This window comes from Osmerus eperlanus, chromosome 15 (assembly GCF_963692335.1).
Source record: "Osmerus eperlanus chromosome 15, fOsmEpe2.1, whole genome shotgun sequence".
Lineage (NCBI taxonomy): Eukaryota > Metazoa > Chordata > Actinopteri > Osmeriformes > Osmeridae > Osmerus > Osmerus eperlanus.
The window spans coordinates 16,168,413-16,188,412 of record NC_085032.1 but is presented as its reverse complement, the minus strand read 5'-3'; the positions used below and the strand labels follow the sequence as shown (position 1 = coordinate 16,188,412).

At 50.3% G+C, this 20,000-nt stretch overlaps 1 protein-coding gene across 1 annotated transcript in view; it reads left to right on the top strand.

Moving 5' to 3' along the window:
• The window catches only part of LOC134035386 (collagen alpha-1(XVIII) chain-like), a 37,150-nt gene that overhangs the window by 873 nt on the left and 16,277 nt on the right, over window positions 1-20,000 (top strand). The window contains 5 exon segments of the mRNA XM_062480380.1: window positions 18,821-18,873; window positions 18,875-18,970; window positions 18,972-19,022; window positions 19,024-19,356; window positions 19,358-19,375. Of these exon segments, the coding sequence (XP_062336364.1) occupies window positions 18,821-18,873; window positions 18,875-18,970; window positions 18,972-19,022; window positions 19,024-19,356; window positions 19,358-19,375 (551 nt within the window).

Below are 20,000 nucleotides of genomic sequence, written 5' to 3'. Positions count from 1 at the left end.
ATACAATGTCAACTGAAAACAGTTTTTTTTGGTCATATTTCGCCTCAGCGTCAGCTAAGGTTAATGTCAGGTTGTTGTGGGGTTCACTCTGTGAGTGGTGAGGATTGATGGACAGGTCACTTACCAGGCATGCCACCCCGCGTCAGCGCAAAGGAATTCAGATGCTCTGGACGTTCTAATGACCTCTTGGAGACAACATCACAATGGCTCCTTTGTTTTGACCCCATTCAACGATATGGGACTGCACTTTTCCCCGTATATCAATCACAAACTCATCTTTTAACAGAAGGTCTGTCATTTTAGGAGACGTAACCCTTCTGGCTCGTGCTCAAAGGCAAAGAAAAACACTTTTCTTTTTATTAAAACAATGTCAATAAATTGCTATGGAAAATCGCTTTTGACTGAGGAGAATTTAGGGAGGAAAAACTGTAATTTCCCAGTTTCCTCCCGCCTGCTCTGTACTGTAGACCCCGTGGAACCGGGACAGTGTCAGCTCTTTGTCTTTTTGCCATTTCCATAAGCCTAAGAGCTGTGATGATTCACTCTGAGGAGAGGAGAAAAGGCAAGCAGCGTTCTCCAAATGCCAGATAGATCATCGGGGACAAATATTTCCAGGCACTTAAATGCAGTAGGCTAAATATTCTTAAAAACAGACCTGTCACCATAGAAACCACCCATGTCTGTGTATTTGTTGAAATTAAGCCACTGTCAAGGCTTCACGTGGTGCTTCTCTTTCAGTGGGGATCTGGAGCTTTGAGTTTTCAATTGAGATGTTTCTGAGATTGTTTGTTAAATAATAGATTCCCCAAAAACAGGGCTGGTTTTCGTGTCCAACTGGAAATACCTGAGAGTTTCTCCATCCGTTGTTATTTGTTTGCGTTGTGGAGACCTCATTAAACCGTCCCTTGCGGGATTCTCACACGGAGGTTCGTAGGTGTGTAAACGCTCGTTAATCTGGGGTATAAAAGCCACAGCCAGACACACGTCATTTGCCTCGAGGAACAGACCTCATGTCTCACCTGTGATTCAGCATTTTTACAAGATTACATTACTAATTCGTTTTACATTCGTTAATAATAACGACTACACTGTAATTACTTTGTCCGTTTCGATTCTTTAATGTGCCGAGATTAGGTTTTATAAGCAGGCCTACATAAACAGATTGAGTTGATTTACTTTAAGGCTCAGCGGGCACTGTGAAATTTTCGATCCTTACAGCAATCACGTTTGACCGTAGTTTCTGGTAATGACAAAGGAGCGGTGCCGGAGGTGGAATGTTGCAGTCTGCTCACACAGCGCTCTCTCTCCATCTGCCGCACACATGGCACACATTCTCTGTAATCGGGACAAGTGACAACTGAACATTTCCAACCGACAGTCGAGCCACACAGGTGACTAGACATCGGCTCTCAACGACAGACACGTCGATGCGTCTCAAAGCATTGTAGGCGTGCAGTCTCATTTAGATCTAAGATTTTTACTGTCGCCCTGTGTTTAACACTTCTAATCGCACCTCTGATCCTTGATTCTGTTCTGTACCTTCTACATGCGCTATTTGCTCGGGATAAAAGCGTCTGCTACATTAATAAAGTGTAGCCTAAGTGTAATGGAAGACAGGCACGTCGCTCTGAAGGAATCAGCAGCAGTAAACTAAAGTGTGTTGTTTTAACAGTGTCTAATGATGATGACGAGGGGAAATTACAGCTCAGTCTTGCTAGGCTCAGGCCAGGGTAACCACAGCAACCGGGCATGAGTGTCATTCATAAACCTGGGAATGATGATGCGTGGTTGACGTGTGGTTGACGTGTGTTTGCATGTGTGTGTATGTGTTTGCATGTGTGTGTGTGTGTATGTCTGTGTATATTACATTTAGTCATTTAGCATACGCTCTTATCCAGAGCGACTTACAGTAAGTACAGGGACATTCCCCCCGAGGCAAATAGGGTGAAGTGCCTTGCCCAAGGACACAACGTCATTTGACACGGCCAGAATCAAACCAGCAACCTTCTGATTAAAAGCCTGATTCCCTAACCGCTCAGCCATCTGACCCCCTCATAATTACATCCCAAGATACACACTTCAACACTGTATCTACATTTACATTTAGTCATTTAGCAGACGCTCTTATCCAGAGCGACTTACAGTAAGTACGTTGTGTGCTTTTCGTGGTTTCAAGGTTACAGGCTTGTTTTATGCTGTAATGCGAGTTCCAAGACCATCACACCAACAACTGGATATTATTTTTATCTTAGAAAGAAGTACATGAATGAATGATTGAATGAATGGAGGGATGGATGGATGGAGGCCTAGTGTCTGTGTAAGCCAGATCTGTAGCTGATACTAGCCTGTCCCTGGCACCAGGGCACAAGCCTCTGGAGAGCGTTCTGGAAACTTCTCAGACAGGTTATATCTGCTGCCTTGTACAGCAACACCACCTCTTGTACCCAGTCCATTAGGAGGGAGAGGGAAAAGGCCAGTCACTTCTCCAAATCTAAACATAAACTGTTTCACCAGCATTTACAACAGGCCAGGCATCAACTCTGAGGATATTTATAGGTTTGTGTAAATATATACAGAACGCATTCCTCGTCTTTTGAAATGACATCATGAGGTTAGAATACAGCTGCTTTGTGTGTGACATCATACCACAAGTGTGTTTTGTCATGCTAGTGTAGTGGTTGTTAGTACTCCTCGTGCATTGTGTCTGTGTATGCAACAGACGTGGTCTTGCAAGTTCTGTCAGAGTTTTCTGGACCGTGTTCATCCTTCACTGAGAATTCAACACGCCATCTCTGACTTCCCAAGCGCGACCACTACCAGCTATGCCAAATAAAAGCTAGCTCTTCCCCAACCCCCCCATCCTGGGAAAAATATGATTTGTCCCCCCCAATAAATCACTGTAAAACATAACTATGTAATTTCAATAATATTAATAATACGCAATGAAAGCGCTTTGCTGATTATGGACACAATGGCGCTTTTTTAATGTGCTGTGTTACAGCAGTAATTTTGGTGTCCCCCTCAGGAATTGTTTTGAGAAATTGTCATATAATTGTCCCCCCCAAAGTTGATAGCAGATTTTCGCCACTGGCTACACTAGCATGCTACATTCATGCTACGTGATGCTAGATGTTTACTAGGTCATGGTAAGTTTCTGCTACATTCATGCGACGTCACGCTACGTTCATGCTACGTGCAGCTACGTTCATGCTACGTGCAGCTACGTTCATGCTACGTGCAGCTACGTTCATGCTACGTGCAGCTACGTTCATGCTACGTGCAGCTACGTTCATGCTACGTGCAGCTACGTTCATGCTACGTGCAGCTACGTTCATGCTACGTGCAGCTACGTTCATGCTACGTGCAGCTACGTTCATGCTACGTGCAGCTACGTTCATGCTACGTGCAGCTACGTTCATGCTACGTGCAGCTACGTTCATGCTACGTGCAGCTACGTTCATGCTACGTGCAGCTACGTTCATGCTACGTGCAGCTACGTTCATGCTACGTGCAGCTACGTTCATGCTACGTGCAGCTACGTTCATGCTACGTGCAGCTACGGTTATCATAGGGATGGGGGGAGCTCATGTTTAGAGCATCTGACTGCCGATCAAAGTTTAGATTTCAGGTTCAAATCCTTCCCTGTACGTCACTAAGGAATAAAAGTGCCAGATAAAACTGAATGAATCCGTCCTAAAGTCATGTGACTGCAGCCCTGAGGCCTCTCCTGGCTGCATGCAGCTGAGGTCCAGGGTGATGGTTTCCACGTCAACGCTCGCATCCTGGTGGTGGTTTCCATGCTAACGCTAGCATCCTGGTGGTGGTTTCCACGCTAACGCTAGCATCCTGGTGGTGGTTTCCATGCTAACGCTAGCATCCTGGTGGTGGTTTCCATGCTAACGCTAGCATCCTGGTGGTGGTTTCCATGCTAACGCTAGCATCCTGGTGGCTTCTCCCCGCAGGAATTTACTAACAGGAAGCTGAAAAAACACCCCACTATGATCTGCAGTGTCTGTATTTAGACAGATGTTGTTGGGTGAGATAGATGACCCTCCACAACACAATGTAACCAGGAAGGAACCAAAACACAGGAAGAGAGGAGGGGAATGACTATAGGCCTAGGCTCTTCTGACCACGTCCAGCTGTTATATATCGATAAACATCATCAGCTCACAAAAAAAACAAAAATAAAACATCCTTTTATGTGGTTGAGTTATGGTTTCTGAATAGCAAAAGAAAGGAAATTCTAATGATTACCACTACCCTAACTCAGCAAATTACATCACTGCTTTAAGTCTATAATGAGTCATTTAGAACTACAGTGAAGTGCACTAAACTACAAAGCAAAACATGAACTTCCAAACTGGATATTGCACTGGTACCCTTTCACTCACAACTAATCTCCTGATTTCATAGGACTCCTACGCAAAAATAGAGCCAGGTGTGTATAATGTTTCGCCAGTGGCGGAGTGTTTACAATACTAACTGATGTGCCAAAAGGGTTTGTGTGCGCTTGAACTGGCGGAGACATTTGCAGTCATATTTGCAGATTTTGAATGAGTGTTACCGCCTGTCCATAATTAAACAGCCTCTCCTGTCTTTAATAAAAAAACTAACAAACACTTAAGATGCTTTTAATGGACTCTTCTCTTTGTTCCCTAATTCTCTAAAGACCACTTTACGGGTTTCATCTTTTCATTAATCTCAATTAAGCTCTCGTATCTTTAATTAATCAGTCCCGGTGAAATCAAAGCTCTGGCCATCAAAGGGCTTCTCGCTTGTTTGGCCAGAAGCCAGAAGCCAGCGGCCAGCGGCCAGCGGCCAGCAGTCAGAAGGCTTTGATGCACGGTTTTTCTCAGTAATTCGGAGGACTTGTGCCGAGTAAAACAGCGCGTCTTCGTTTTTCCTCCGTCACTCAGTACGGAAGGTAACGTCATTCAGGGGGCTTGGATGTTTGTTTTTCGCGTCGGGCCAGTGGTGTGTGTCCTGGGGTGGCACCATAGCGACCAGGATGGAGGAAACAGGACGAGGTTATTTATAACGGCCTGGAAAACGTCCGTCAGATAGGAACGACCTGGGAGACACGTGCAAGAGTCCGCTGTTGGGGTTGGGTCCAGGCTTAAGGTTAATGTTAGTATGTGGGCCAGGGAAGGGGGTTAGGGTTAGGACCAAGGTTAGGGCTAAGCTTCAGATAAAGGTCAGGGCTAGGATGTGTATTGCTGTGTGTCTGGGTCAATAATGAACATGTTGTGTGTCTTCGTTGATTTCTGTCACCATCCTACACTTTGATCTCGGCTTGTTTGGTCAGAGTCTTGGCTGAGACTATGTACACGGCAGATAACAATGTTTGTTTCATTTTGGGTGGAGATAATGAGTCATTGTGGTTTCGTGTGGAGATTTTATAGGCTATCGTCCCATACACAACATCCCTGGGTCAGTCTGTCTGGAGGTAGCCTTCACCTCCCTGACGCCCCTCACAGCTGCCCGGCTGGGCATGGGAATGAGTGTCCTACACTTATCTCTGGCCCCAAGCAAGCTGTGCTGCTTCTCTAATGATTAGTACGCTGTGTATGGTTGCTGTTGGGTTTAGAACAGAGAGAAAGAGATTAAGCGAGAGAGAGAAAGAGAGAAAGTGAGATGTTGAAAGAGAGAGATGAAGAAAGACAGAGATAAAGAGTAAAACGAGAGAGAGGTTGAGAGAGAGTGAGAGTATGTGCAGCTGGAGGGCAGCTGTGTTGTTTGTGAGATGTGACAGCGTACCGTCGAGTCACTTCCTGAAACCTCATCGCAAAGAGAATCAACAGTTTGCTCTAAATTCTCCCCCGTTCCCCCTTCTGTCAGCCTGAAAAAACAAAGAACAGATATTTCCTTTCTTTCAGTCTATCGTATTCCTTTCTCTCTATTTCTTAATTGGCGGAAACACTATAAACAGTGAAACTGACTCTGTGGGAAAGTGACCCCAATCCCAGATCTGAGGAGCTATCGGTCATGTGTCCTGTCTCACAGCCAGGCCATGCCACAGCCCTCGACCTGGAACATCACGCATTAGGTCAGGCTTCCTGCTCATACACCAGGGTGAACAATGCTGTCACCACACTGTCACAACCATGCAACTGTGCATGTCTGTGTGTGTGCGAGTGTTTGTGTGAGTGTGTCTAAATGAATCTATCACCGACTCCTTCAGCTGGTGGAAAAAGGCAGATCATCAAGCCCCTGAAGCCGACAAACAGAGAAAATAACGATCCTAAACGTAGATGAGTTACTGTAAATGCTGCTCTTCTTACCAGACATCACCCACAGCGGAGGCATGGGAGCTCTTCCAGGGCAGGGTAGGGCAGGATGGGGCTATGGGTTAAGCCTGGTGCTGGAGAGTGGATCTGGGGGGTAACGGGGGGTGGATTTGGGGGGGATGGGGGTATCTGACAGCCTGGTATAACCATCCTTCCCTCAATAATGTATCCGTTTAGTAGAGACACTCAGAGACACTTTTATCCAAAGCGACTTACAGTACGCGGGGGATTTGAACCTGTGACCTCTTGAACTGCAATCAAATGAGTTATGCCACTGAGCAGTATCCATTCCTTGTTTTGTAACATAATCTGACTTCATCTCTCCTTGGTCTCTGCTGTGTAATGGCTTCATCACAGACGTTGTGAGCATGCCTTAGTGAAGGGGATCCAGGCTGGGGCATGTGGTTCTGTTTTCCAGAGTCTGAAGCAGAGCGAGGAGCCGGGACAGTGTGGTCTGAGTGAGAGTGGTCCCTGTGGAGTTAGGAAGCTGTGTTCAGGGTCACTATGTCTGCGTTTTAAATTCGGGAAATGTTCACACTAATGCTTATATTACGCTAACTTTTGGTCACTCATCCACTCTCATCCAAAAGTAATTCTGAATGGTAAGAATGACTTTTTTTTACCCACACAAACAAATACCCCCACTCCTTCAGTTACCCAACGGGGGAGTCTGGGTCGTGAAGGAGTAGAACATCTTTACTCTGGAGAGGTTGTAAAGGAGAGACTATGACCTCTGACCTCTGGCCAGGGTTAGGGTTGTTAATGTCTGTGACAAGGGTGGACCTCTTTATTGAATCAGGAAGAGGAGGTGGGGTGTGTGTGTGTACGGTCTTCAGTAAACCTGCCAGACATCTACTCAGGCGATCATCTTCTTCACTACCTTCTTGGTGTCTTCACGTTGCTGGTTTACCTCCTGGTGTCTTCACGTTGCTGGTTTACCTCCTGGTGTCTTCACGTTGCTGGTTTACCTCCTGGTGTCTTCACGTTGCTGGTTTACGTCCTGGTGTCTTCACGTTGCTGGTTTACGTCCTGGTGTCTTCACGTTGCTGGTCTACGTCCTGGTGTCTTCACGTTGCTGGTTTACGTCCTGGTGTCTTCACGTTGCTGGTTTACGTCCAGGTGTCTTCACGTTGCTGGTTTACGTCCAGGTGTCTTCACGTTGCTGGTTTACGTCCTGGTGTCTTCACGTTGCTGGTTTACGTCCAGGTGTCTTCACGTTGCTGGTTTACGTCCAGGTGTCTTCACGTTGCTGGTTTACCTCCTGGTGTCTTCACGTTGCTGGTTTACCTCCTGGTGTCTTCACGTTGCTGGTTTACCTCCTGGTGTCTTCACGTTGCTGGTTTACGTCCTGGTGTCTTCACGTTGCTGGTTTACGTCCAGGTGTCTTCACGTTGCTGGTTTACCTCCTGGTGTCTTCACGTTGCTGGTTTACCTCCTGATGTCTTCATGTTTCTGGTTTACCTCCTGGTGTCTTCACATTGCTGGTTTACGTCCTGGTGTCTTCACGTTGCTGGTTTACGTCCAGGTGTCTTCACGTTGCTGGTCTACGTCCTGGCCGAAGGGAAGCAGGGCTCAGGTCTCCTGCACGGTCTGGGATCAAAGCGCCGCCATGGTGGGTCTGCTGCCGTCCGGTACTCACAGAGGAGATTTAGGAGCGTTAACGGCTACCGGCTAACAGGTATCTCCTGGGTTACGGCTTCCTGGACAGGAGAGATGACAAGTTCTAAAACGGATCGACTTCAGGGGCTGGCGACCAGAGGTCGTCATCCTACACAGCAGGGTTTCATTCCCCGGGAGATGTGGCCGTTACTCTCTCAGGGAGTTGTGAGATAAGAACCATCTGTTGGTGTAGAGGAGTTCACACACTGTGCAGTCCACAGGGAATCTTTCCTTCAGGCTCTGAGGGGTCTCGATCACGGTTGGCAAGTATTGCACCCAAACTGTGAGGATTTGAATTTGAGACACAGAATTATAATTATAATTATACATAGAGTTCCATTGCAGTGGCTTTGACACACTGTCGTAAGTACCTGAGGCTTCTGTCTTCAGACGTCCTCTGCATGAGAGCGTTCGGAGCCATCCTGACCCCTGCTCGCCATCCTGACCCCTGACCCCTGCCTCCGAGCAGAGCAGCTACGGGTGACTGAGAGAACTGCGTTAGATTGGCCGTGGTTGTGATATTTTCAGCTTTTATTAAGAGCTCTTGTGAGTCAATCAGAGAAACGAATAAATGAAAACATGTTTTCTGGCCGGGGCCCAGGTTCTGACTGAGGCCTTTTAAGGATGTAGTGTGTTCACTCCTGTTTTCCTGTTTTCTTTTCCCAAGAGTACATTTCAAATGTATTTGTAAGTACTCTAGCTTGAACTTCCAAGTATCTCATGACGAGTTTGACTTGCGACCTTTGACCTATGACCTCATGTGATGGTTGATCATGAGGTCGTTCATCTCTCTGGTTGCAGGGAGGAGGTGGGAGACTGCTCAAAAGCTCTGACAAATCAAACGTCTTAATTTCACAACAATCATAACGCCGTGGAAATGGAACACTAAAGTCGAAGTCCTGTGAGTGGATTGGACGAGCTCCGTTCCACCTTCCCCCTCCCTCCCTCCCTCCCTCCCTCCCTCCCTCCCTCCCTCCCTCTCTCCCTCTCTCCCTCTCTCTCTCTCTCTCTCTCTCTCTCTCTCTCTCTCTCTCTCTCTCTCTCTCTCTCTCTCTCTCTCCCTCCCTCCCTCCCTCCCTCCCTCCCTCTCTCCCTCTCTCTCTCTCTCTCTCTCTCTCTCTCTCTCTCTCTCTCTCTCTCTCTCTCCCTCCCTCCCTCCCTCCCTCCCTCCCTCCCTCCCTCCCGCTCTCTATCAGAGCCAGCCAGGCCAGATGGTCTCTCTCTGGTCTTGAGAGAACATTACCCCCCCCCCCCCCCACAGGAGTAGCTTGGAAAGCTACTGACCCCGTGTGTGTGTGTGTGAGCACAGTGATGAAAATAGACAGATCCTCTGACTGTGTTGCTGAGCCAGGGAAGGTCTCCCTTCGCTGGAAAACGAGAAAAAAAGAACACATTAAGGATGTTCAACACAGGAGGAGGGAGGTTAAGGAGTTTTGAACGACTGCTGAAGACAAACCCCCGTGGAGGGATGGCCCATGTGGTGTTATAGTGTACTACAGGTCTCTCTCTCCCCCCTTTTCATTCTGTCTCCCTCCCTTGCTTTCTCGTTTGTTCTTTCGCTTTCTCTCTTTCTCTTTCTCACTGCTCTCTCTCTCTTCCTGTCAGTCATCCCCTCTCTCTCTTCCTGTCAGTCATCCCCTCTCTCTCTTCCTGTCAGTCATCCCCTCTCTGTCTTCCTGTCAGTCATCCCCTCTCTCTCTTCCTGTCAGTCATCCCCTCTCTCTCTTCCTGTCAGTCATCCCCTCTCTGTCTTCCTGTCAGTCATCCCCTCTCTCTCTTCCTGTCAGTCATCCCCTCTCTCTCTTCCTGTCAGTCATCCCCTCTCTCTCTTCCTGTCAGTCATCCCCTCTCTCTCTTCCTGTCAGTCATCCCCCCTCTCTCACTTCCTGTCAGTCATCCCCTCTCTCACTTCCTGTCAGTCATCCCCTCTCTCTCTTCCTGTCAATCATCCCCTCTCTCTCTTCCTGTCAGTCATCCCCTCTCTCACTTCCTGTCAGTCATCCCCTCTCTCTCTTCCTGTCAGTCATCCCCCCTCTCTCACTTCCTGTCAGTCATCCCCTCTCTCTCTTCCTGTCAGTCATCCCCTCTCTCTCTTCCTGTCAGTCATCCCCTCTCTCTCTTCCTGTCAGTCATCCCCTCTCTCTCTTCCTGTCAGTCATCCCCCCTCTCTCACTTCCTGTCAGTCATCCCCCCTCTCACTTCCTGTCAATCATCCCCTCTCTCTCTTCCTGTCAGTCATCCCCTCCCCATCCACTCCCTGCTTTCTAACTTTTTTCACTTTCCCGCTACACTCTCGTTCTTTATCTGTCGCTCTCTATTCCTGTCAGTCACTCTCCCCTCCCTCTCCCCTCCCCTTGCCCCGCCTCCCTCTTTCTCTGAGGCGTGGGGTGTTCACGCTCTCTCTCCCCTCCCCTCGCCCCGCCTCCCTCTCTCTCTGAGGCGTGGGGTTTTCACGCTCTCTCTCCCCTCCCCTCGCCCCGCCTCCCTCTCTCTCTGAGGCGTGGGGTTTTCACGCTCTCTCTCCCCTCCCCTCGCCCCGCCTCCCTCTCTCTCTGAGGCGTGGGGTGTTCACGCTCTCTCTCCAGCAGCAGGACCCTGAGGGGAGGGTGTGTGGAGGCAAGCTGCCAAAGACAGGCAGCAGTTTCAGCGTGGCCGTCGTTTCCTCCAACACTTTGGTCCGAGTGCTGCCCCCCCCAGCTGCTCAAACAAAGGAGGCGGGCTTCTGGAACAGCTTGCTGTTTACACAAGGCCCCCCCCGGCCCCCCTGCCCCTTCCCCCTTAGGTACTGTCATGTTCTATAGTCCTGTTCCACTGGTCGCATGAGGACCTCTCATGTTCTGCATTCTGACCTGCACTCTTGTAGTCGAGATATTATTGTTGTTGTCTTGCGCTGTGCCTGGTAAATAAAAAACTATACTCTTCTATACTGTTAGAACTATACTCTTCTGATCATTCTTCTTCTGCTGAACTTTCAACATGCAGTATTTGTACATTGCTTTAAACGTAAACGACTAAAATGTAAAAGTGGTAGATGTGGAGCGGTGCTTGGACCACCAGGGGTGCAGCTCTCACTCCGCAGAAGAAGCCAACCTTGTTCTGCATGAATGTTGGATACGACACAAGAATGTTCCCCCCTCTCCTTCCTCCTCCCTTCCACCCTTCCCCTCTCTCCTCCCTTCCCCTCTCTCCTCCCTCCCCCTCTCTCCTCCCTTCCCCTCTCTCCTACCTCCCCCTCTCTCCTCCCTTCCCCTCTCTCCTCCCTCCCCCTCTCTCCTCCCTTCCCCTCTCTCCTCCCTTCCCCTCTCTCCTACCTCCCCCTCTCTCCTCCCTTCCCCTCTCTCCTCCCTTCCCCTCTCTCCTCCCTTCCCCTCTCTCCTCCCTCCCCCTCTCTCCTCCCTTCCCCTCTCTCCTACCTCCCCCTCTCTCCTCCCTTCCCCTCTCTCCTCCCTTCCCCTCTCTCCTCCCTTCCCCTCTCTCCTCCCTTCCCCTCTCTCCTCCCTTCCCCTCTCTCCACCCTTCCCCTCTCTCCTCCCTTCCCCTCTCTCCTCCCTTCCCCTCTCTCCTCCCTCCCCCTCTCTCCTCCCTTCCCCTCTCTCCTACCTCCCCCTCTCTCCTCCCTTCCCCTCTCTCCTCCCTTCCCCTCTCTCCACCCTTCCCCTCTCTCCTCCCTTCCCCTCTCTCCTACCTCCCCCTCTCTCCTCCCTTCCCCTCTCTCCTCCCTTCCCCTCTCTCCTCCCTTCCCCTCTCTCCTCCCTTCCCCTCTCTCCACCCTTCCCCTCTCTCCTACCTCCCCCTCTCCCCAAGAACCACCCGTCTCACTCTGCCTCCCTGGGGGGCTCCTTCAATCTGTGTGTGTGTGTGGTATGAGTGTCTGTACATCTGAGTGTGTGTGGTCTGTGTGTGTGCGAGTGGTGTGTGTGCGCGTGTGTTGTTGTGTTTGTATTCGAACCAGACTGCACATACAGGAAATACAACAGGAGAGAACAGGACATTTCAGTCCAGATATTTAAACCCCCTCGCCCCTCCCCCCTCTCTCAAAACCTACAGCCCTAGGACACAGGCTCCATGCTCTCTTGCTGTTCTCACCTGAGAGACCTGCACCCCCAGCACACACAGCACCCCTGCTCACCTGCTCACCTGTCTGGGAAGACCAGCAGAACCTATCAGGAAGCTTCACTAACAATGACCAGCTAGTGGAACGAGGTGATGTCACTCGCTAGTGTCTCGTGACCACTTCCTGTCCAGAGGGCCCTCGGCACGACGCGACTGCCTTTGGTAATGGCCTTGTGGAAACTCCCTGGACCGGCCCTGTTCCCTGCTGACTGCTGATATGTGTCTGGCCCTGGAGGAGAGGGAGGGGTGAAGGGATCTTAACAGAGCTAGGGTGGGTCTTGGGTCAACTGAGGACTTCAGTGAACGACCAAGAGTGACGTGTTGTCTTTCAGGCCCCTCGAAGCTCTGATTGAGCCAAATAGTCGTTTTGGAGCTTTCACACACACACATGCACATACACACACACACACACACATGCACACGTACACACACCCACACATGCACACATACATGCACACATACATGCACAGGGTCGTCAAGTTTTATCAAAAGCTTGGAGTGAGATTCCCCCCAGACAAGCTTTCACGTGTGTTCGCGTCTATGTTGCTTACCTAGTAACGAACGTACAGTCACTGAAGCACTTCACTCGTGCGACCATTAATGAATACAACATTAGCAGGACAAGTTGGCTGGCATTGCCTTCTCAGCGTGAGAAATGCTAGGTGTGGCACTAGAGCGTGTGAACGGCCTGAAATGCGTGTGTCTCATGGTCAATGTGTGGAGCTTGAGAACCCTGCATGCACACACCCACACATGCACATGTACATGCACACCTCCACACTCTATGGAGAACAAATAAACACAGTGCTATGTGAATCAGGTGAATCAGAAGCATGCAGCTCCTCTCTGCAGCCAGATAGAGATCTCCAAATCTCCCCTTTCAGACACACAGAGCCACTTCCCCCAACCTGCAGTCAAGCATGATCGATGGACCAATCTCTGAAAACAGATCCTGACATCTCCACTTGTAATTTCTACTGTTTCCAGCCCGTTTCATGCCACTTCAAGTCTTTCCGAACGATAAAATGCCATAAATCTCGCCGGAAAAATACCCACCATCTCCCCGGAGGACCGTAAACATGTCGAAGGAGAGAAAAAAAGAGGAGTTCATTGTTCATGGATGTGGTGAGAATGACTGTGCTGAGGACCAGGAGAGAGCCTGTTAGTGTCCTGGCAGCGGGCCAGAGTGTGGGTGAAACGTCCCCTTCAGATTCCTGCGAACATCTGGCTCTTTTCATACCTTCTGAACTTAAAGAGCTGTAAAAAAACAACAACTCTGCGTTATGTATTTATCTGCTGCTTGGATCTGTGGAGCCCGGGTCAGCGTCAGAACGGTTCTCGCTGACTGTGCTGTGGAAAATGTTCTCCCTTTTTGCGATAGGAGCCCAAGCCAGGCTGGTGGAGGGTCAGCATGAGGTGCAGAGATAACACTCCAGGGAGGGAGGGAGGGAGGGAGGGAGGGAGGGAGGGAGGGAGGGAGGGAAAAGTGTAATCAGCACTTCAACTTTTACCAGTCTTTTTAATTAAACATGAATATCTGTAGGCCTACTTCTAGTTGAGTGAAGGATGTGTGTAATTTTGCCATCTCTGAGTACCGGCTGTTCTTAGTTAAACAGATTTGTTCTGCATGCATGTCTGCACTCACAGAACCTCGAGACTGATTTCTAACCAGAGACACTAATCTTCCAGTCTTGTCTGTGGGACCTTCTGTAGACGGTGTTTACATGGTAGCACGGCTTCACCAGGGCGTCCAGTAGCCCGTGAAGCTGTGACTGTAGCGGTAGCTCGTTCCTGGTCCCTAGGCTGATTGGACGGATGAGTGTTCGGTTATGGGCTTGCCTCTGCGTTTGGACCCAGTCACCCTGTGTCAGTATGTTCCAGTTCTGTCTTGCTTTGTAAACACGGCCGTCTCAACCATACGCTTGGCGGCATGGCGTGATTATAATTCCTCTGGTTCGCAGAGTGGAACTCCTTATTTACTGTAGGGTGAGGTTTCCTCAACACAGAACTAAGTACACCATTCTATCTTAAATCACGTCCGCGAGCCAAGCACATTAATCCTGTGTTTCTGCCAGCATGTACAGTATGCTAGCTGCAAGCCGGACTCCAGAGGTGTTCATTCATCTCAGGCTAAGTGCTGTGAGCTTTTGATCAGGGTGAGTACATGTTTGCGTTAGCCTTAGCTAGCCCATGCTCGTATTGACTCTGCTGTGAGTCGGCGCTAACAGACGAGCTTTGTGCTAACGAAGGGCCATCGCTCACCTGGCTGCCTGGACGTCAGCTGAGCATACAGACACCGGGCTTAACACCGCCTCCTAATCCCTGCTCCGCGCGTGGCTGGTTTTGGACCTGAAGTGTGAATCAGACACATCGGTGACGAAGTCACGACAGACGTCGAAGGGACGGAGGTTTCCTTTGACTGACTGCTCAGATGAAACACTAAACACAAAACAAGTCCCCTTTGAAGGCACGTGAAGACTAACATTATTACACCATGACATGACCTTTTGAGAGGAGTCGATCATCATGTGGTTTGACCACAAACCTCAGAGCAGACTGAAGGCAACAATGAGCTTTTGAGAGACTTTTAAGTGCTAGGCTTTGTATGCTTTTGACAGCCAGACGCTAATATTTTATGGACACATGAGTAAGTGGTTGTGTATGTGGTTGTGGACTGGATGTCTGTGTGACTGCATATGGTTGTGAGTATTTGTGGTTCTGTGTGTACGTGGTTGTGTATATGTGTGTGGCCTGTATGTGTGTGTGACCCCCCCCTCCTCTTCCTTCTCTATAGGGATAGAGGGCTTGGTGAGCATGCTTTCTCAAGCCAGATACACACACACATACGCATGTACACACATGTACACACATACGCATGCACACTCTCACTCTGAGAATGTGTACCTGATGGATGGCGTGAGCCACCAGGTCCACCTCTGTCCTCGTTCCCTGTCCTCGCTCTCTGTCCTCGCTCCCTGTCCTCGCTCCCTGTCCTCGCTCCCTGTCCTCGCTCCCTGTCCTCGCTCTCTGTCCTCGCTCCCTGTCCTCGCTCCCTGTCCTCGCTCTCTGTCCTCGCTCTCTGTCCTCACTCTCTGTCCTCGCTCTCTGTCCTCGCTCCCTGTCCTCGCTCCCTGTCCTCGCTCTCTGTCCTTGCTCCCTGTCCTCGCTCCCTGTCCTCGCTCTCTGTCCTCGCTCCTCTATCCTCGCTCTCTGTCCTCGCTCCCTGTCCTCACTCCCTGTCCTCGCTCCCTGTCCTCGCTCCCTGTCCTCGCTCTCTGTCCTCGCTCCTCTGTCCTCGCTCTCTGTCCTCGCTCCCTGTCCTCGCTCTCTGTCCTCGCTCTCTGTCCTCGCTCCTCTGTCCTCGCTCTCTGTCCTCGCTCCCTGTCCTCGCTCCCTGCTTTCCCGCCCAGACGGTCACCGAGGGCTCATGTGACGCATGCGAGCCACTTCCATGAACCCATAACATCGAGCTGTCTCATTTAATGTTATTGTCATTGCATTCCATGTGCTGGGTGAGGCTAATGAGGTATTATGTGTGCTTCATTGAAGGCCTAGGAGATTGTTTTGTGTGTGTGTGATGGTATGTGTGTGTGTAGAGGTGTGTGTGTGTGTGTGTGTGCAGATGGCAGCAATCTTCTTGCTGCTAAAACAAAGCAACGCAGAGGGACGTTTTGGGGAGAGAGAGATTACACACTCCTCAACACACGCAGGAGAAACAACACTCCAGGGAGACAGTTCAGGGAAGAGCTCAACACAAAACACTCCAGCATGCTGGAAGATATCCATGCAGACATAATCACACACACATAGACAAACACACAGAGACACACACACAGACACACAGACACACACAGATACACACACAGATACATTACATTACATTTATGCATTTAGCAGACGCTTTTATCCAAAGCAACTTCCAAGAGAGAGCTTTACAAAAGTGCATAGGTCACTGAACATAACAACGAGATAGCCCCAAACATTGTGGGTAACCAAACATGAAGCATATATTGTGAAAACCAAATAAGTCCCAAAGGGAAGAACCATAAGAGCATAGAGTTAGACAAGTTACAATTAAACAGCATGAACCTCAATACACACTCAGGGTATGATAAATACATGCACACACAGGTCAGTGGGTGTGCAGATACACACACAGACACCAAATAACAGCTCCAGAGCCCAGACACCCGTAGGCTAGCACATCTGGAAAGTTTACACTGTCGATTGATTTGTCACTGGTGGTTAAGTGGTCTTTGCCCATGTTTCCGATGGAACTTACAAGCTTTTACGGTCTGATTAAAACTTGCAGGTATTTTCCACCCCTGCAAGATGCATCGTTACTGTATTGTTCATCTGATGCAGATTCCATAGCATGATGTCATCACTCAACACGGCAGGGTCTTAACCCTTGTGTTATCTTCGGGTCATTCTGACCCATCAGTCATTGTGACCCACCATCGTATTGCGACAACTTTACCGCATACAAAAACAAAGTGAAGCATTTTCTTTTAACTGTCGGGCTGTATCAGACCCCCCACATTGCGAAGGTTAAAAGAAAATTATATTTATTTGTTTTTGTATTGGGTAAAATTGGGTAAACACAATGATGGTTCGTTGTGAACCTTTGGGTCATGTGACCCGAAGGCAGCACAAGGGTTAAAGTACATCTGACTTGACGTTTACGTGTGACATATTTATTTTTATCCAAAGCGACGTACGGATATGTGCGAACTGCTCAGAGACTGAAGTGATGTCATATCCTGCCTTTTATGATTCCTTGTGGTCCTGGTCCAATCAGGGCTCCGACCTCTACCTTTACCCAGCGATGTCATATCCTGCTCCTCATACCGTACTTTCCAGTTGCATCATGGGAACCTTTGTCTGCCAGAGCCTGTGCATGCATCAACACCCTTCTCAGCTGTTCAGCCATTGGCCAGCACATCTCACCAGCTGTTCAGTCATTGGCCAGCACATCTCACCAGCTGTTCAGTCATTGGGTCTGGAGAGGGAACATCTGCAACCATAACTCAACTACAATATTAACAAGTACAGTGCAGAAAAAACAGCATTGTTATCTTAAGTGCATCGATCAACACACACACACACAGCACTAGCATTGGTCCTCAATGAGTGGTGGCTATGCTAGCACACACCTTACTTAGCACTGCTAACACAGTAAGAAGGCCATGCTATCGAGATACTTGCTAGCACACACACTGCTAGCGGTGTGTGTGCTAGCATAGCCTCCCCCATTGAGGACCAGAGCTAGCCCTCTGTGTGTTAGCATAGCCACCCCCATTGAGGACCAGAGCTAGCGCTCTGTGTGTTAGCATAGCACCCCCATTGAGGACCAGAGCTAGCGCTCTGTGTGTTAGCATAGCACCCCCCCATAGAGAACCAGGGCTAGCGCTCTGTGTGTTAGCATAGCCACCCCCCCATAGAGAACCAGGGCTAGCTCTGTGTGTGTTAGCATAGCCACCCCCCATAGAGAACCAGGGCTAGTTCTGTGTGTGTTAGCATAGCCACCCCCCATTGGGGATCAGAGATTAGCGCTGTGTGTGTTAGCATAGCCACCCCCCATAGAGAACCAGTACTAGCTCTGTGTGTTAGCATAGCCACCCCCCATAGAGAGCCAGGGCTAGCTCTGTGTGTGTTAGCATAGCCACCCCCCATAGAGAGCCAGGGCTGGCGCTGTGTGCTAGCATAGCCACCCCCCATAGAGAGCCAGGGCTGGCGCTGTGTGCTAGCATAGCCACCCCCCATAGAGAGCCAGGGCTAGCTCTGTGTGTGTTAGCATAGCCACCCCCCATTGAGGGACCAGGGCTGGCGCTGTGTGTTAGCATAGCCACCCCCCATAGAGAGCCAGGGCTGGCGCTGTGTGCTAGCATAGCCACCCCCCATTGAGGACCAGGGCTGGCGCTGTGTGCTAGCATAGCCACCCCCCCATTGGGGTCCAGGGCCTAGTGTTAGCCCACTGTGCTAGGCTTGTTTTACAGGAGCAGTCTGTAAGCAGCGCATGTGTTAGTCTTCGCTAATACCTTCCAGATGAGCATGGCTCTGTCCTGGTACCTTGACTCACAAAACACACGATTGTTCCATGAGCCTCCTCAATGATGAGGACCATGTGTGGAGGGGAGTGTGACTGGCGTGTGTGTGTGTGGTGTGTGTGTGGTGTGTGTAATGCATAAAGGTGCCTCTGTGTGTGTTGGAAACAGTGTGTTATTATAATATAAAGTCATCTCATCTAATGTTGCCAGATCCTTAGAATTTCGCAGATTGTGTATCTCAAAAAAGTCTCTATCTCTCCCCCCTCTCCCCTTTCTATCGCTCTCTCGATTCTCTCTCTCTTCTCTCGATTCTCTTCTCCTTCTCTCTTCTTGCCCTCCCTTCTCCCTCCCCCCCTCCCCTCCCCTCCCCTCCCCTCCCCTCCCCTCCCTCCCCTCCCCCTCCCCTCTCACTCCCCCTTCCTCCCCTCTCCCTCCCCTCTCACTCCCACTCCCTCCCCTCTCACTCCCCCTCCACTCTCTCCCCTCCCTCCTTCCCCCTCCACTCTCTCCCCACCTCCCTCCCCTCTCCCTCCCCCTCCACTCTCTCCCCTCACTCCCTCCCCTCTCCCCTCCCCCTCCACTCTCTCCCCCTCCCTCCCTCCCTCCCCTCTCACTCCCCCCTCCCTCCCTCCCCCTCTCACTCCCCCTCCCTCCCTCCCCTCTCACTCCCCCCTCCACTCTCCCCTCACTCCCTCCCCCCCCCACCAGAGCGTGGTTCCCAGGTACAGCTGGACCTGACAGAGCTGATTGGCGTCCCCCTCCCCCCCCTCTGTCTCCTTCATCACCGGCTACGAGGGTTACCCCGCCTACAGCTTCGGCCCGGACGCCAACGTGGGCCGCCTGGCCCGCTCCTTCCTCCCCCGACCCCTTCTACCGCGACTTCGCTGTCACGGTGACGGCCAAGCCACCACGCACGGCAGCGCGGCGGCGTCCTCTTCGCCATCACCGACGCCCTCCAGCGGCTGGTGCACCTGGGCGTGGCGCTGTCTGCGGTGGAGGATGGAGCACAGAGGGTGGTGCTGTACTACAGCGACCCGGGCGAAGAGAGCACCCGCGAGGCCGCCTCCTTCAAGCTGGGGGAGCTGACGGGCCGCTGGGCTCGGTTCACGGTGACGGTGCAGGGCTCCGAGGTGCGGCTCTACATGGACTGTGAGGAGTATCACCGCGTGGCCTTCCGGAGGAGCGCGGCGCCGCTGAGCTTCCAGCCCAGCTCGGGGATCTTCGTGGGGAATGCCGGAGGCACCGGGGCTGGACAGGTTTGTGGTGAGTCTGGAACGACCGTCTGAACACTCTAGCACACACACACCACCCTGCGATGGAGTAGCTACAATGTTTGTAACATTTGACTTTTTATTTATTTAGCTATATATATTTTTTCTCACAAATGTTGCATGTAGGAAGTACAGCAGTAGATCATGGATCAGAAGTGCGTAGTTCTAATAGAGTTAAGGAACTCTTCTTTACAGGAGACATCTCACCTATCTGGCACGATGCAACAACATTAATATCAGATGGATTAATTACAACACTGTTGGCTCCTTCAGTTTCAGATACCCCAGAAAAGCCAAGCTGCTATTTTCCTCTTGTTAAAGTTTTATTGGACCAATCAGAGAGGTTTGGAAGCAATACTCAGAGGGGGTAGGAAGGAGGGCAGGAAAATATCTGTTGCCTTTGCTTTTGCAAACGTCATCCCTCTCTCACACAATCCCTTCAGCCTTCTTTCCTCTGCTCTATCGTTCCTCTGCTATCTCTCTCTCTCTTCTCTCTCTCTCTCTCTCTCTCTCTCTCTTCTCTCTCTCATCTCTCTCTCTCTCTCTCTCTCTCTTCACTCTCATTCTCTCATTATCTGCTCTTCTTTGTTTATCCCTTTCTCTCCCTCACTCTCTCC